This window comes from Astatotilapia calliptera, chromosome 2 (assembly GCF_900246225.1).
Source record: "Astatotilapia calliptera chromosome 2, fAstCal1.2, whole genome shotgun sequence".
Taxonomy (NCBI): domain Eukaryota; kingdom Metazoa; phylum Chordata; class Actinopteri; order Cichliformes; family Cichlidae; genus Astatotilapia; species Astatotilapia calliptera.
In genome coordinates, this window is record NC_039303.1 from 31,480,614 (window position 1) to 31,497,819 (window position 17,206).

Sequence of the window (17,206 nt, forward strand, 5' to 3'; positions counted from 1 at the left end):
TTTGTCCTTATACTTTTATTCCAGACACCTCTTTTTCACGGAGGAAAAAGTTCTTGTTTTATCCAGCTAGTGACCTTATTTTTATAGCCATCCTGAAATCTTTGAGTATGTGTACACTCAGACGCCCCTTGGATGTCGTTGGCATGTCTCCGAAGCAATTTTCTCAACTATGAATAATTCACCAGATATTATTCCAAAGGTCATCTTATAGTAATTAGTACCCTGCTGTTGACTAAACAGCCTCTAGGTACCTGATGGCCAGTTTAATTACAATTTGAAATGAGTGTACTGTTTGACAATCTCTATATGTTCTCCTGACACTTCAACAGATGACACCTTGAGAACTAAGTAGGCTTACAATAAGTTGGTGCTTGTTAGCAGATGGGAATGAGGGTGTGGGGTGTATGTGTGTGTGTATGTGTGTGTGCATGGCAAGCATTCAAGTCACTGTAAGGATCACAAAGTTCTTTCTGTTCAAATATGCAGTAATTACTGGAAATGCAGATTTGTGTAGTTGGGTATGTGTTTTGACAGTGCAGACATCCTTGGGACTTTCACTGTCTCATTATTAACCAATTACCATGGAAAACTAATGGGGCAGGTCAAAGCCAGCTCTCTTAAGGAGATTGGGGACTGAGCATATGCTGAAGATGCTACGAGATGACACAGTCCAGAAAGGCTTTGAAGTCTTACAAGCTACATGACATGACTCTTTGTGTCACACAAGTTAGGAGTCAGTGCCAAGAGATCCTGTCATGTCCTGTTGTTGTGAGCATCAATAGTGTACTGTATGCCTGAGGTTCCCCCTCTGAGGTCTTGTGTATTTATGAAAGTATAGTGGATAAAGCATTAAGCCAGAAGGGCCTCAGGTAGAATTCATAGCCCAAGGGGATTGTTGAGGCTGTTTTACAGTTTGCCTTTGAGGCATCAAAGTTCTCATGGATGGATAGATTGAGAGATGAGTACTTGGCTGATGGATGACAGGGACGGTCAGATGCATGGAAGACAAATACACCCGGTAAAGTTGTATTAAAAGCAACAACAACAATAATACATTTTATTCACTTATCCTAAACCTAAATTAACTACTCGTGTGTTCACGACACAGTCCTGTTGTTGTCTTCAAATGGTTTCAAATCATACTTTGGTGTTTCACCAGAGGACTATTTGGAAATAGGAGTTTTTTTCTGCTGTCTTATTTACTGTTTTCTTCATCTTCTATATGCAGTTTCAGCAAACTTTGTTTAAAAAAAAACCATACAAACAGTATTTTATGTGTCATGGGGTGCAATGCATGCCTGGTGGAAATACAGTCTTAAATAGATGCGATGGGATTGCAACTTAGACACATTTTCCTGTGTCCTATGGTCGTTGTCAAGATATTGTTCAACAACTGATTAACAAGATAGATTATGGAAGGGCCACTGGGGAAAAAACAAAAACAAAAACTGGGCATGTCTTTTTTTTTCTTCTTTTCCAGAATTCTAAGAAAAAACTCAAAAAATTATTTTTTCTCAGAATGTTGACTTTTTTCTCAGAATTCTGAGAAAAAATAATTCTGATGAAAAAAGTCAGAATTCTGAGAAATTCTGACTTTCAGCAGAATTTTTCTCAGAATGCTGACTTTTTTCATCAGAATTATTTTTTCTCAGAATTCTGAGAAAAACGATTTTTTTTACTTTAATCTCAGAATTCTGACTTTTTTCTCAGAATTCTGGAAAAGAAGAAAAAAAAGAGGTTTTCTCAGAATTCTGAGATTAAAGTCAGAATTCTCTTCTGTTATAGATTGATGGATAGAGAAATTCTTCAAATTTTGTGTCTAGATCTTTCTGAGTCACTCACAAATTATGCATGTATTATTGTTACAATGCTTATTCTAATCTTCTTAAAATTTGCCGCTGACAACCCTTTATAATATCAAAGTAAAAAACAACAAAACTATTTAAAACTTACCGAAAACCACAAACTAACTTAAACTAAATTGAAATCAAAAATTAGAAATTAGATAAAAAACAAATAAAAGATACAATCCGACAGTTGCACTGGGTCTTATTCTGCCACTTGGTACAGTCTGAACTGCTGAATTGCAAGTGATCAACAGCAGTTGAACTATTGGAATTGTTTCCACTGGTTTCAAAGTCTCTCTGTCTGTTTGTCTGTGAATTAGGCAGTCTTGTTGCATTGAAATTTAGGTGATTTTGCTTTTTTAGGCGACACCTTGACAGTGCAGTTTAAATTTAGATGAATCAGCTTCTCAGACAGCATGCTGAGGTGTGAACTCTTTACATTATTTCCTCAGAAGTGCTAATTTGCAGAAGTGAAAAAAAAAGGTGACATGTCACTTCCCATTTGATCGATCGTCTATCATTAGCTTGTATTTGTCATAATTGGAATATGATGACAGTATGCTCTCACGTTGCTTCGCTGATACACCACTGCTCTTAGAAAACCTTATCAAACAATAATTAACAGTGAAGGACAAACATGATCCATTAATTCTTCAAGGACTCAATATTTAATGGCTCAAGTAAAATTCAATGACAGGAAAAATCATTTCACCATGTAAGTTAATTTTTTTCATAGATTTATGTGGGATATCTTACAAAGGCATAACAACACAGACTGTATAGCTTTAACTAAGAAATACAGATTCGCTGGCAAGCACTGAAGCCTTCTCTCAACGCAAACTTGACCTGATTCACTGATGACTAATTTACAAGCATATACTTAAGTCTTATATCGTATTTTGATATAGTTTTTTACAAGATACATTAGTGTACATAAAATACTCTGGCAATGTACATGCCAGTATACACACCCACTCACGCATACATGCAAGGAAATACACGCTCTCTCATTTACACACATACAACATCACTTGTTAACACTTTCAAACACACCCTCATTGATATTATGTATCAATTTACATTACAACTGAGATTGTCATCTCCTCAGTTCTCACTTTTTTCCCTTTTGCAGTTTTTATGAACAAAGTGATTTATAGAATTGAAGTAGGCTTTAGTATTTACCATGTGTGTCTTTCCAGTTTGTGACCCTTATTACTAGTTCTTAGGGGTACTGCTATGTACAGCTTAAATTCCGGTTTACCTGACAGTATAGATGTATAGATAGATTTGTGTGCACGTAGGCGTAAGTGGTATGCACACGTCACAAGGATTGACCATGTACACGGTGTAACATTGGTTTGTTCCATAAGACAGACAAACGTGTAAAGCAGTAAACATCAATACTGACATCAATTCTAATGACTGATGCATGAACCACGTAGTCAAGTGTCAAAAGGCCTTGTGGAAGTTCAAACAGTTCATGCAGTTTATGACACAGCTTGACATGTTAATCATGAAACACATTTCGAATAGAAATAGTCTTAAAATAAAAAGGAATCCTCATCTTTATGTATAGCGTCGTCTCTACATCTATTGCTAGGGCGTAAGAAATTTAAAAAACTCAAAAGTAATAGTGAGAGCAGAATCATGCAAAGTCGACATTTAGTCTTTCCATTTGATGTTTTTTAACGGATGAAAATTTTTGACACAGAGAGAGTACTTACTTAAAAAAAAACAGGACATTCATATGGTATGCACTTTGTTCTGAAAATAAATAAAACACCACTTTGACCCGTGAGAGGACATAAGATATAACAAAATGAATGCGGCCACACAACAATAATAAAAGAAAATCATATTTTTGCAAAAAGCAACATCCTGCTGGTGTACATTCATGCAGTTGCTATAGTTTTCCCTCTAAAAGTAGTATTTCATGTAGTCTTTAATGGATCTGCTGCAATATTACAGTACATAGGAGTTATGTAGGCAGAGTAAGTCAAAACACAGGGTACAGTTAGTATTGTGCTCACGTTGCATGTGTGACTGGGCAGTGTATTTTAAACAATCACATTTTTATTACAGTGTAACAGTGTGTTAACTCATACATGTTCTCTTAGATACACTCTTTTCATGATATGAGAACAGTACAGATTACCATATTTAGAAACAAGCTGACATTACCTATACTGATTGAATTAATTAATGGGTACATTTCTTAAAAACCTAATTCTTATTTTGGAAAAATGTTACTAAGAATTTTTTTTTACCCTTCACATAGCTGTAGACAGAACTTGAAAAGACTTTTAATGATTTTGAGACAGGTTTTGGATTAGACGTTGTGATGGCAGATATGAAGTGCTGGATCTGTATTTGGCAGAGATAAAATTCCAATTTTCAGTGACATCATGATGTATGTTCCTTTTGATATGTGCTCCTTTTGATTAAAAATGCATTGTTCATATCATTGTGTGATGCCCGCCCCCCCTTCCGCACTCCTACACCAACACCAGTGGAATCATATGAAATGAAAATGATAGAGAAAAGAAAATGAAAGTATTAGTAAATAGGTCGAAATTGGATTCCCAAACAGGGCAATTTCCATCAGTGTATGTTTATAGGAGGATTTAACTTTTGAATTTGATTCATTTTCATAATTGACTAAGGTGAAATTGAATTGCCCCTTCTTTTTTTATTTTTAGTCCTTGACACCGTTCCTTTAAGTGATCGTTTCACAAAGTCTCTGATAAATCCCCTTTATAAGGATAAGAGCTCTGATCTGAGAGAATAGGTGTGGCAACTAATAGCATACTAACACAATTTGCCTTGCACCCTCCCTTGAGAATACCGTGTTGCATTATAGATTTAGGCCTGTTCCCAATTTGCAAGGTGGTACTACAAAATTAATCACATGAATCACATACCTGATGATGTAGACACCTGGCTTGGATGTTACAGGCAAGAAAAATGGATATCAGCAAAGTCACTTATTGCTGTAGCAATAGATTATACTGCACCCAATCTGTTACAGCAGGAAGTTAGTCTGAAGTAGTTATTATCATCAGTACAATTTGCACACACCGGCAGTGATGTAGTGTGTTTATCGAACCTTGTGAGCGACAGCCTGCAGGGAGGGCCTTTCAAATAGTACCGATGCCTATTCTTATGATAACTGCCAAAATAACATTAACATCAATAATTCAGCTAGACTCAAAGCCCTGAAGAAATTTTTGCTCCCTGGTCTATTATTCCAGTGTCAACACATTGTAAAAACTGATAATAGAAACTTTGCAGTGTAACTTAGTGAAATGAAAACAGAGTAGTAATTAATAGCAGGAACACAGGTGTTAAAATACAGTGGGAATAAAGGAAGTGTTAAGCTGCTTTTGCTGTGTTATTGTCACCTTTACACTTCGTCTGCACACGTAGAGCATGTTTTAGGAAAAGCAATAGATTTAATCCAAACCTCCAAACCACAATGAGGGTCACTACAGAGATCACACATCAAAGTAATTAGACTGAGAATTTCATAATTGGCTCCAGAGCTGTTACCATTTGAATGTTTCTCAGCAGCAAAATGAGAGAAATAGAAACAAAAAGGAAGAAAACAGAGACGACATTTCCAAAGCGCATCTGTCTGCTCCTTTCAAGGCTAAGCTACTGCGACAATGCTAAGTGTGAACATTTTCTTAATAGAGTTGGCAGGCATAGAGCAATCACCACATATGAAAAAAACAAAACAAAAAACGTATGTGTATGTGCAACGCTTTGTGTTTGTGGGTTTTTTTATGCATTGGTCCAGGGTGAGAATGTAGAATTGTAGAATTGTAGAATGCAAAAGAATTCAAAAGACGAAGATGCAGCACTGTCTACTATTGGCCCAGTTATGCTTTGTAGACATTTTTTATCCTTCTGAAGCCCCTTGACCAAAATAGTCTTCTAAAACATGTCCAGACAAGACAAAAGAAACATATTCCTCCACCAAAAAGGTTTGTGCCATGTGCTTTACAAAGCAATACTTCACTAGAACATCAACAGAAAAAAAAACCAAAAAAAAAAAAAAACCATCCACTCAAGAGTTTGTAATTAGCATTTAGCCCAATTTAGCTCACATAACACAAAGTACTGCATTTGCTTTTGCTTCTGTGCAGGGAAATTGTCTTTTGGAATGCACTTACACAAAACTAAACCCAAGGAGCTGAAGGTGTACACTGGCCTTTTTTATCGCTAAGCAAACTTCACCAAACAGAAAGCAAGATTATCCTTTTTTTGTGATGGATCTACTTTGGCATATAACCATTTATTTATTATACATGTGTCTTCTATGTTAAGACTTGCTTGCTCCTTCCTCGCTTGTCAGACTGGTTTCACATGATTTCTTTTTTTAACATCATCATAATTATCTCCAATCCATTCTCAGATATCTTAATTAGTGAAACTGAGCTTGAGCTGGTCATTGAGCTGGTCAAGTTATTCCAATTATGCATACCCCACAAATACGCATACATACTAATCTAATAGTTGTAGGCCATCTTTGGATGGAGTCACGTGTATGCTAAGCCAATGAAGATCCGTGTTTTACTATTACAACTGGTTCTCATGTAAGAAAGAGCTGCCGCCCCCACCAGTCTGCTGCCCGGGAGAGGAGAAGCTTGCCAGGGGAATGACCTTGATGGGGTCCTCCTTCTTACTGCAGTGTCTATCCAGGGTGTTGTAGAACTGTGGACGATTGATCCCTTTGTCCAGTTCATCTTTTTTGGGCACAGACCTGCCCAACGTATGGCGGCCATCCATGACCCCCATGCTGCCCATGTTAGCTTTTATTCCCCGGGCACAGCTCTGCTGGAAACCAAAAGAGGGGAGGGCAGCAGTGATGGCAGTAGTGGTAGGGGTGGAGATGGGGCTGTTGCTGCCAGGACCCTGGAACTGGGCCAGGGCTGGGGGCATCCAGCAGCTGTCAGAGTGGCCTAGTATTAGACACTCCTGGGTACAGGTCTCAGAGGCCTCAGCCAAGGCTTTCTGCAGGTTTACCTCGATGGCTGTAAAAAAGCAGACAAAGAAAGAAGGGGAAAAAAACAAAACAAAGTTAAAACAACAGGTCAGAACATACAGAGAACTGGAAAACAACAATTTTACTGTGGTGATGTAAAAGGGCTGAATGAACTCGTGAATCATAATGCAAATAAAAGAAAGTTGTCCACTTATCAATGGTTGACCCAGAAAATGTCAGCCTTTTAGTGAAATGAAAGTCAGTGATAAATGTTTCATTTCATCTTGTAATGAGAAAAACACCAGCAGAGCATTTAATTTCCATTGGTATTCCCATGACTCTGTCTGTTTACCTACAATATGCACTGAATTCCCTGTAGCTTAATTAGTTAGAAAAAAATGTCTTGCTGTTTGTGTCTTGGATTGGCTTTACTGTATTCAATTTTTAATGAACATCTTAACAAAATACTGTTTATTTTAATCACTGTCAATGTGCCACTCCTTAGACTCCTTTGATCTTTTAGAATCCAAAATAAATCTGGTCAAATAAGCTGTGAAAAAGATACGAATCATTCCAGAATCTTATTCAGGTAAAATTCATGCTCGTTGGGCCAAGAATTAGGCTGCACGCTTGGAAAAATTAGGGGGAAAAAAACAAAAAATCTGAAAACTCAATGAAGAGGCAAAATGGGCAAGGCTAAGCACTCAGACTATCTCATCTTATTATCCCAGAACTGACATCACATGTGGAATGAGTCTGGGATGAGACCTCAGCATTGAGCCTCTGCAATAAAGTCTGTCATGCCAGATAATTAGAATGTAAAACAGTATGCACCAAGGCAACCAGAAGCCTGCAGTGTTATGGTTCCTAGGCCATGCAAAGGCAAGAGGGGTCCTCATTCAGACATCACATCTCTCCTCTAGGCCTCAGCTTCAAGCTGTCATGCAGAAATTATTTAGTGTATTTGCATAAGTAAGAATGCTTTAAATAATTAAGGCGTCTTAGACCCTAGTACGCTGGAAAGACTATTTCTTCCACACGCAATTCTACATAGTCTATGTGAGTCTCTTTCCCAGACATCTTCCTATCACCTTGTTTATTGTTTTATGGCTTTTTATGAATGAAAATGAATATCGTGATTACCGTCTAGTAGTAATACGAATTGTCTTGATTGCTGCGTAACGGCACGGCGAACATGCTTTGTATATCGTTGCTACCCTACACTGAATACCACGACGTCAACTTTAATTATAAGAGTAGCTACTGAAAATGAATCACCTGGTATAAATTGTAAGGATATATTTGAAGTATCCACGTGGAGTCAAATCTGTCCTCTCCATATTGAACTGAAGCCGTGAAGCGGGAGTGTATAAATCCCCTGGGCGGTAAATGTGTCACCTTTCAAAGGGTCACTAACTTAATTAAGGGAAAAATGGATGCTGCTTTCTCATTCTCTGAGCTAGGACAATGGGGCCAAGCCAAGTCTCGGCCGTGCGCTGATTCAATCTTTCTCCAAGTGTTTTCTCCTGTTGGTAATGCCTTTTTAGGTTGCTGATGTTTTTGATTAGGTAATGTAATTAGCATAAATGCCCTATTACCCACCCAGACACACAGAAAATGTTGCCTTGTCCTCAATATTTTTCCTTCCTCCTCAGATTCTATTTAAAGGTGACGCTTTTACAAATGAAAGGTACGTTTTCCCTCTATGACTTTAGACAGACTGAACTCATCGCATTTCTATGTCAACAGCCTTCAATGCCTACAAATTTTATATGAAATATTTACCGACCCGCCTCTCTCAACGACATGGGCTCGTACTATTTTCTATTCCGGTGGGGTAGTTTGGATAGGCGGCGGCGGCGGGTTCGGGAGGGTGGGCACACGGTATGAGTGATGTCGCTGACAGCTCTTGCTGCCTTCGTCAGCTAGAGGTATGCCGCAGCCTGCTTGTGATGCCGCTGTCTTTTGTATTCAGGGGGAACAATTGTACCCCACGGAGCTTTTGGGAGAAATCACACATCACTGATGCCACAGATCCCCTGATGCTGTGAACATACTTTTCTACATTCCCTTCAAGGAAATTTGAATGGCAGACAAGTGGGGATAATAGCAAACAATGAGTTGTAATAGAAGTGAGATCAGACGTAGTGTTCTCGTTTAAGATGATTTATTTTTACTGAGTAGCATGCGTTTGAAAAATAACTCTGATAACTGTTTATTCTGTTAATTTAACATTTAATAAAAGCAATTACTGTAAATAATTGTTTCCTTCCCAAATTAAATACTGTTTGCTTTATGGCCTGTTTGATGGTCTAGGTGATCTATTCTGCATTTTTAGACAGTGTGTCACACTTTCGGGAATATGCATACCAGCCGTACCTTTCAGCATTCTTGTTCTGCAACATCAACACATCCTGTGGCCAGCCACAGATCGAAAACTGCTGCATTCACCTTCAGCTGACCTTCCATTTGGTGTGGTCAAACATTTACAGCTTGTATAAATATTGAACAAGTGTAAGAGAAAGGTGTGAGGATGCTGGATGGTGTGTAAACCATTCCCAAAATGTTTTTCTGGGTGCTGAATGAAAATATAGAACAAATAACATCCCGCAATTTGACTTTAAACCAGGTGGGGTTGATATAATGCAAATGCCTCTCACTAATGGGAGTACTTGCAATCTTTTAATTAAAAATATAATGGGGTTGAAGACAATGCCTGGAATGTGTGCAGCATTTTACAACTTGGTCCAATAACTTTACACAACTTTGTGAGGTATACTATGTTTGCTCAGACTTTTAAGTTGTGTAATTTATGTTTTTTTTAGCTGAAAAAAATAACATCAGCACTGATATCACATGAAGATATTTTTCACTCTGCTTGGTCCAGTACACCAACAAAAGCAATTAAAAGCTGCATAAACCCATTTTGGAGGCAGACATAACAAAGTGTCTAACTGTGTTATAGCATACAGATGGTCATCTTGTTTTTTACAGCCTCTGTTAAAAGACATTTTATATTATTCTAGTCATCTGGGGTTCAGGTGACACGCTGATAATAATCTTCCTTTAAGTGTAGTTTTAATCTTATCCCAGGAAACAAATTCATGTTCTCTTAGCCATCCAGGCTATTCCCACATCACTTTTCTATGTCAGTTCATACCACATAATGCTTGGCTAACGGCTAGTTTGGCATATGCTCTCATAAAAAATGAGCAGCCAACTCACATTTTGCCATTTTTATGTAATGAATAGAACAGCTTCTGCTAACTCTTAAATTACTGTGGGCAAATCCTTTCTGTTGGCACGTAACCAGCATTAGTTATTTTCACTGGACCAGCTGACCAGTCAGAGTGTGCTTATTCGTTAATCATTACTTTCATTTTTTTGCTTAATGATGTTGTTTGGCAAACTCAAATAAATTGGTAATTTCACAACTGCCTGTCGCCCACTCTGCAATCCAAGAGCCTAGAAGAATTCAGGCAGCCCTCTTGAACTTACACTCACGCACTACAGCTGGTGACACAGGATGCCATTTAAGTTGATGAGGGCTTAGTGCTTCGGATTGCATTCAGATTCACTTAATTTTTTTTCATGACCATAAACTTCATCAGAACATGCATGTTCTAACAGGCAGAAACACAAATGGACACACACATACATAGCTAGGATCAATTTAAGCAGCTTATTGGGCCTTTTCAGTACAATAGCATGAGATATTTAACATGACAGTTGATGATATTTACCGACAAAGCTTGTTACATCTTGATGAGCTTCACATTAAGGTCTGCACACATATCACGATTCAAGTCATTATTTCAGCATGCACAAACTCATTATTGCTAATTAAAAGGATAATTGCATGCATCTAGGACATTAAATTCTTCCAACAGCCATCAAGAAGGTGGACTAGGCCCGTGACTCATCCTACAGAGTTAATTGGTTCAGTCTTTGCAAATCTTTTGCAAGAAACTTGCATGCATCTATGCATCAAACACATTTACTCTCAAATGAAAGCCATATTATATATTTTTGAATTAATGCATGTGTCATTTAGTAAAATTATTTTTAACAGAAAGACTATAGAAGTTATTTATAGTACAAAACTTTATTAATGTAGAAACATTCATAAAAATTATTTAATATAAACACATCTTTCTCCACCTCAAACAATCTGATTATTAGATGGTGATGTATGGATGCTCATAGCACTATTTCACACTCCAGGCCTGTACTGCATTGACTGAGGATCTTATTTTCAACAAGCTGCTGTGCCGTGTTGTTGTGCTTTTTATCAAATATACATAAATCCTCAAAAAAACTGTTAAATTGTTATCCAACCCATCTATATTCTTGGTTCATTTATACCACACCTTTAAGCTAAGCTTTTAAATTCCCATGATGCACAAAACAGCCCCCAGGCTCACAGTCTTCCACTAATATTTTATTGCTTTTAAAAGCACAAATCACTACCTGGCCACAATTTTCAGATATTTCAGAAAAAAAAGCTTAAGGTCACACTTTCAGGAGCCAAAAATTTCAAAGTATATAAGAACATATTAATTTGCACCATGTGTTTAGGATCTGTCTGTCTTGCTGCACAGTTGCAGTTTTCTCCATTTTCAACATCTCTGCCCTTCCATATAATAGAGTTGAATACGATTCCATCCTAAACGTGTAAAAGATATTGCCAGTGTTATATTTATAGTCAAAAAATGCCCCTGTAGCTATGGATTTGCTGATACTAATTTAACCTCACTGACATTTCATTTTTCATCTGCATTTATGTAGAGTTACAACAGCTTCAGTCAATTTGACACCAACAGGAATAACAGTGCCAAAAGATGCAAGAGCCTTTTAAAATGAAGTCTGCGACTTTTATCAAAAGTTATCAAACCAGGTAACACAGTTATCAAGAGTGCAGACTGAGTGTTATTATACATTATATGTTCTTGTTTGTTAGATAGGAAATGAGAAAGAAACTGGGAAAAGAAAAGAAACAAGATACACTCTGTACAAGCACGTGTCTTGTCTCTGGAGGGAGACCAACACACAGAAATAGAAGAATATGAAAGATTATTTCAAACAAATAGAATCTCAGTAGAAATAATTGGGTTTGTAATTACTAAGACTTTATCACTTCACTCGGCCTTATGCCCACTCCAAATGTACAATCTGGATAAGCAAATGGATGGTCATTAATAATAATAGCGCTATTAAAACCCCTTGGTGTTGCACTGAAAAGAGGGATGCCATTACTTTCATCGCAGCTCTGGCAATCATCATTTGAAGGAGAGACAACTGTCTAATTTTCACAGCATCACAAAAACAAGACGGCATTTCAATATCCTCCTTCCTTTCTCAGGGCTTACATTTTTGATGCTCGTCTTATAGTTTGATGATGTCTACTGATGTGTGAACTCCTGTTGTACTCAAAAGCTTTAAGCTGAGACGGATTTCTGAAGAGATGGAAATGATATGACAACATCTGTGACTTCACTGGAAAGGGCCAACATTTATCTGAATCAGTCTGGAAATGAACTTTGTAAGCTTCAAATGCTGTTTGATTTTTTTCTACTTTTATCAGGAGGAGATGCATTAAAATCCCTGATGAAGATGACATTGTTAAGCATTTTCTACACTAAAAATTTTGATTTCCAAAATTCATGCACTAAAATGGTGAAAATATTTTGACCAATAAAACGATCCAAATATTACAATAACGTGTTTTTTACAGGGATCCATCACAAAGAGAATAAAGAACGTTTAGCGGAGCTAGAGTTTAGCAAGAAGTTAGCTTGCTAGTTTCCCTCTAAAGATGACATATCACAATGTGACTGAAGTATTTCTGAAAAAAAACAAACACACAGCAGTGCAATAGCTTTGGGCATAGAAAAGACAGAAGGCTAAGTAGCACTGAGGTTTAGAGTGTTAATGAAGTCGAGCTACCTGACGCATAATAACCTGCCATGTGGTGGCTAGCTACAGTGCTATGATTATGCTAATATAAACGCATGAGTACAAGGAAAATGTAGAGCTCAAGATTAGCCCATCCACAACATGAGGTTAGTAATTAACACGTTGGACTGTGGTTTGAATTACTTGCTATCACAAAGTCTTGATTCTTAATGTCCTCCTCACATGTTAGTTGGTCCAAAAGTTTAAATATTTTATATCTGGGACATGCCGAGGGTTTTCTCTGGCAAGTTTGACCACTGATTGATTACTTTGGGCCCCCCAAAGGCCCATGTTTTGGAAATAGGGCTGATACATCATTATTTCATGAACTGATAAACAGACTGTCCTTGCAGCCAAAGGGATGGCTGTAGAAGTAATTAAAGCATTCCTTTGTGGCAGTAGAAAAATGACGTGTTTGAACTTGAGAGTTTGTCCAAATTAACTCTGAAGAGGCTCTCCAATCCAGCTACTTCTGTCGTGTAAAAAAAGCTATGCTGAGGTAAACAGTTTGTAGGGGCCTCTTTGGAATTAATTTTAACATGGATTTATGGTATTATGTTAAAACACACGTTGGGATTAGCACCTGCCTTGTTTGGTCATCCTCAACAGGCATTAGAACCCCTGAGAACTTTTACTTGTGTGACAAGCTCAGTGTGGATTTTTCCACTGAAATACATTATTTAGGGCAATTCTCTGTTGCAAACGATACAAAGCCAGATATAAGAAGTGGCAGAGTAATAGTTGCCCCTTTTTACTTCTTAAAACAAATAGTGCCAGATGTAATGAATGGCCTTTTTTGTAAAGGAGACAATGTGATGCAGATAAGAAGGGAGCAAGGTTGTCCATATATACTCTAGACTAATTACTTTTGATGCATTTACGGAGACATTCCTGACAACGGTGAGTCTCTGAGCCACATACGTATTTATCAGCACTTGTGGGACCTATACAGTTCCTCGCCTGTAATCCATCTAGCCTTGTCTTCTCTCGACCCTTTTTGCTTTCCTAGTGTTTGACCCATTGTAACTGAAAGTAATTGCAGGCAGAAAACAACATCTAATGATTACTTTATCTGGGAGTCTGAGAGAGAGTGAAAAGTCACAGACAGGTACTTTCAACAAAAGGAGGAGGCCTTTTTGTTCCCGACACACAATTTCAGACAACAAAGAATATTATTGACTTGCCAGAGATTAGAACACCAAAACAAATAACAAAGCACAGAGAGAGGACAAAGTGCACAAAGAGAGAAAGGATCTCTTGAACAACCAAGTGCCAAACACTTGCTTCTTTCTTTTTGTTGCCATTGATTAAAAGTATGTTGTAGGTAGAAACACCCATTTCTCCCACTGAGAACGTACAAAACAGAGAGAATGTACAGACTTAATTTAATGCAAATTCCTTTATCTCCAAGTCACCTTTGTTGTGAAGAACAAGAAAAACCCTCAAATTTTCTATTTCGCCCAGCATAAAGCGTTTGCTAAAAAAGCAAGCCCCGACATCAACAACCACGACTGTGTGATTTCCATCAACAGAGAGCACAGTCGGGAAGGTAGAACACAGAAACAGTTTTCTTTCACTTGACTTTTTGTGTGTGACATTGGTTGATTACATCTCCTTCATTATGTCTGGACCACTATTGGGCCTTCCCACCCGAGGACAAGATGCCGGTGTCACCATCAACACAATCAGGCCTGGCCAAATACTCAGCATGGGCCAGATAGATGAGAGGTGCAAACACCATAACAATCTGCAATCAGCGCTCATCAACACAATGACACACAGAGGTGGAGGCACAGAGTTTCTATGGGGGGTAGAAACACAAGACATGTTGATGTAGGTACACACACACACACTCTGATGCTTTCATTTGAAAATCTTCTACAAGGGTAGCAATTCATTTTATTTTTATTTTTTTTGTAAACCTGTATGCTGCGAAGGCACTGGATGAAAGTGCAGATATACTGTACAGGTGTGCTGTTACCAACAAAAAAGCAATACATAAATGTATATTTATAAGACTAAAAAAATTGGATCTACCTTAAAATTCATTGCTCGTGGATGAATGTCTGAACATTTCCATATTGTGGAGATAATTTGAGAACTGGGAAATGGAAATAAAGCGTGTAAAATGAAAAGGAAGTAAAAAAAACATTACTGGAGAATTAAGACAGAAAGAAAAACAGGCTGATTAAGTGGGACATAACAAAGCACTCTGATATTTGCAAAAAGATTGGATTGTTCCAGCAGGAATACTATCTAAACAATCATGATTTTTAGGAAATGACTTTGATCTAAAAATGAAAATGCCACTCATAACACTCTTAGCTTTCGTTTTAAAATCAAATCAGAAGCTGATTTGAAGCATAAGCAGGTCCTCAGAATCAAATCTATTATGTAAGAACTGGATATTTTCTGAAAATAGCTAATAACTATGAGACCCCTGATTCACATGATGGAAAAAACAAAACAAAAAAACGACTAGACAGACAAACTGTACAGCAGCCACCAACGTGCTACCTCCTGTGTCGTGTAACAAGCAAATTCATCACACTGACCCATTGCCCCCAATTATTATGGAAAACAAGAATGAATCAAATTAACATTGAAGAAGCTCTCCAGTCCAGTAGCTGTCTGTATAGCCGATGGATTCAACGACAGGAGAAGAGAGGGTAATAAACAAGGTTCCACTGTATATGCTATATATCTTGCAGTCATTGATGATTAGCTCTGTTTTCCCTTAGCCATACATTACGGTTATTGCCTTCATGGCCGAGCAGATAGGAAGCGGATACAAAGACATTGTGAAGCCCATCTTTCAACTGATAACTGGCAGGCTGAAAACCACTCAGCACCACGGGCTGCATGTTTTCAGTGTTTGAGTAATCTGGACATGCTGAAAATTGTAATCTCTTATATGACAAAGGTGAGAGGAGGACCTGATGTTTTTGTTGTGCTCTGCCAGGATGTCAGTTTATTGTACAGTGAGGTATTTTTGAGGGGAAATCATTCACTCTGTTATCAAAAATGAGTCTCTCTTCAGGAGTCAGCAGCCAAAGTCCTGGTGTTTTGTCCTAATAGGCAATACTGAAAATGTGTAATCTGTTTAAGGTGTCAGTATCAGAGGCAGACACTCATGCTGCCCTTTTCTCCTGCCTTTTCACTCTCCAGCTTTAAAATATTTTGCAGACAGCTTAGGCATGAATGGAGGCTGTATACAGCGTTAGCGACAGTCATTAGTGATGAGCAAACTTGCATTTGCAATATCAGTGTGTATGGTAGCATGGTAACGGTTTTAATATGAAGGGCAGACTCTCCCCAAATCCCCCTGAGCATGTACACTTTAAAGGTTTTCCTTTTCCGAAGCACCACAGACCCTCCTCCGGGGACAACTATTAATTTTTCACTGGAACCTCCCCTGAATAATGAATTCTGTCCTATTTATACGCTGTGATAAGTCCACTGAATGTCTAAAAAGGGGTTATCGTGAAAAGGGTAAGGCTTTCAGAGAAAGACCTGTTCCTGCTTAACATGTTTAATTCATCCGCATCGCCATGTTCTTGAAAGCAGGAGAAAAGTCATATAATGTATCACTGGCAAACATGAAAGCAGACACAAACGGCACATTCAATAAATCACGGCTTTACTTTTACTGTTTTGATGTTGACTGTCACAATCCTCCACCCAAACACCAGTCGCTGAAAGTTCAGATATATGCTTTTTACTCCTCCAGGCCCTGGCTGACAGATATGCTCTCACTAAAATCACAGAGGTACTCAGTGGCTTGTGTTAATGTTTCTGTCACAACGCACTTTATTTGGGGTGTGCTGAGTGCAGACATTGTCAACTAACGCTCACAACAGAGAGAGCGACAGCCACAGATAGACATGCAGAGGGGCAGAGCGCGTGGAAAATGGCAGTTGCTGAAACATAAGCAAAAGAGGTGTAAAGTTAAGTCCATAAATAATTCAATAAAAACTAGAACATGACTTCAAAATCTGAACAAAAAGAACAACCTAAAATACTTTTGATACTTAAAATAACTGTTTCTGCCGTGACTTTATTACTCCAGGATAGAAAAATGCTTAATTTTGTTGCAAAACTATTCATTACAGTCTCACTGTAACTATAGCACATAATAACAGTGTATAGTTGGAGTCAACATTTAGCAGTGTGCAAAAGTCTTGAGCTATCCTTTCTTTATATCTCGCTTTCAAGGAGCCAGGCTTTGTTGTGTTTTCTTTAACTGTTCTTATGCAATAGTTCTCCAGATGGATGCTTTTTCACTTATTCTGACATTCAGCAGAGATGGACACGTCAGGCTGCTCTGCAAGCTAAGTTAACTAAGATAACATCAAAGTAAACAGAAACAATAATATGATGCTATTACAATATAATGTTACAGCTAAGCAGCATTTCA

General features: G+C 37.9%; 1 protein-coding gene across 1 annotated transcript in view; it reads right to left on the reverse strand.

Annotated features, from left to right (window-relative positions):
* Positions 1 to 2,492: 2,492 nt before the first annotated feature.
* The window catches only part of pcdh11 (protocadherin 11), a 136,516-nt gene continuing 121,802 nt past the window's right edge, over positions 2,493 to 17,206 (reverse strand). The window contains exon 7 of the mRNA XM_026142903.1: positions 2,493 to 6,883. Coding sequence (XP_025998688.1) covers positions 6,429 to 6,883 — 455 coding nt within the window. The 3' untranslated portion in view covers positions 2,493 to 6,428. The remainder of the gene's footprint in view (positions 6,884 to 17,206) is intronic.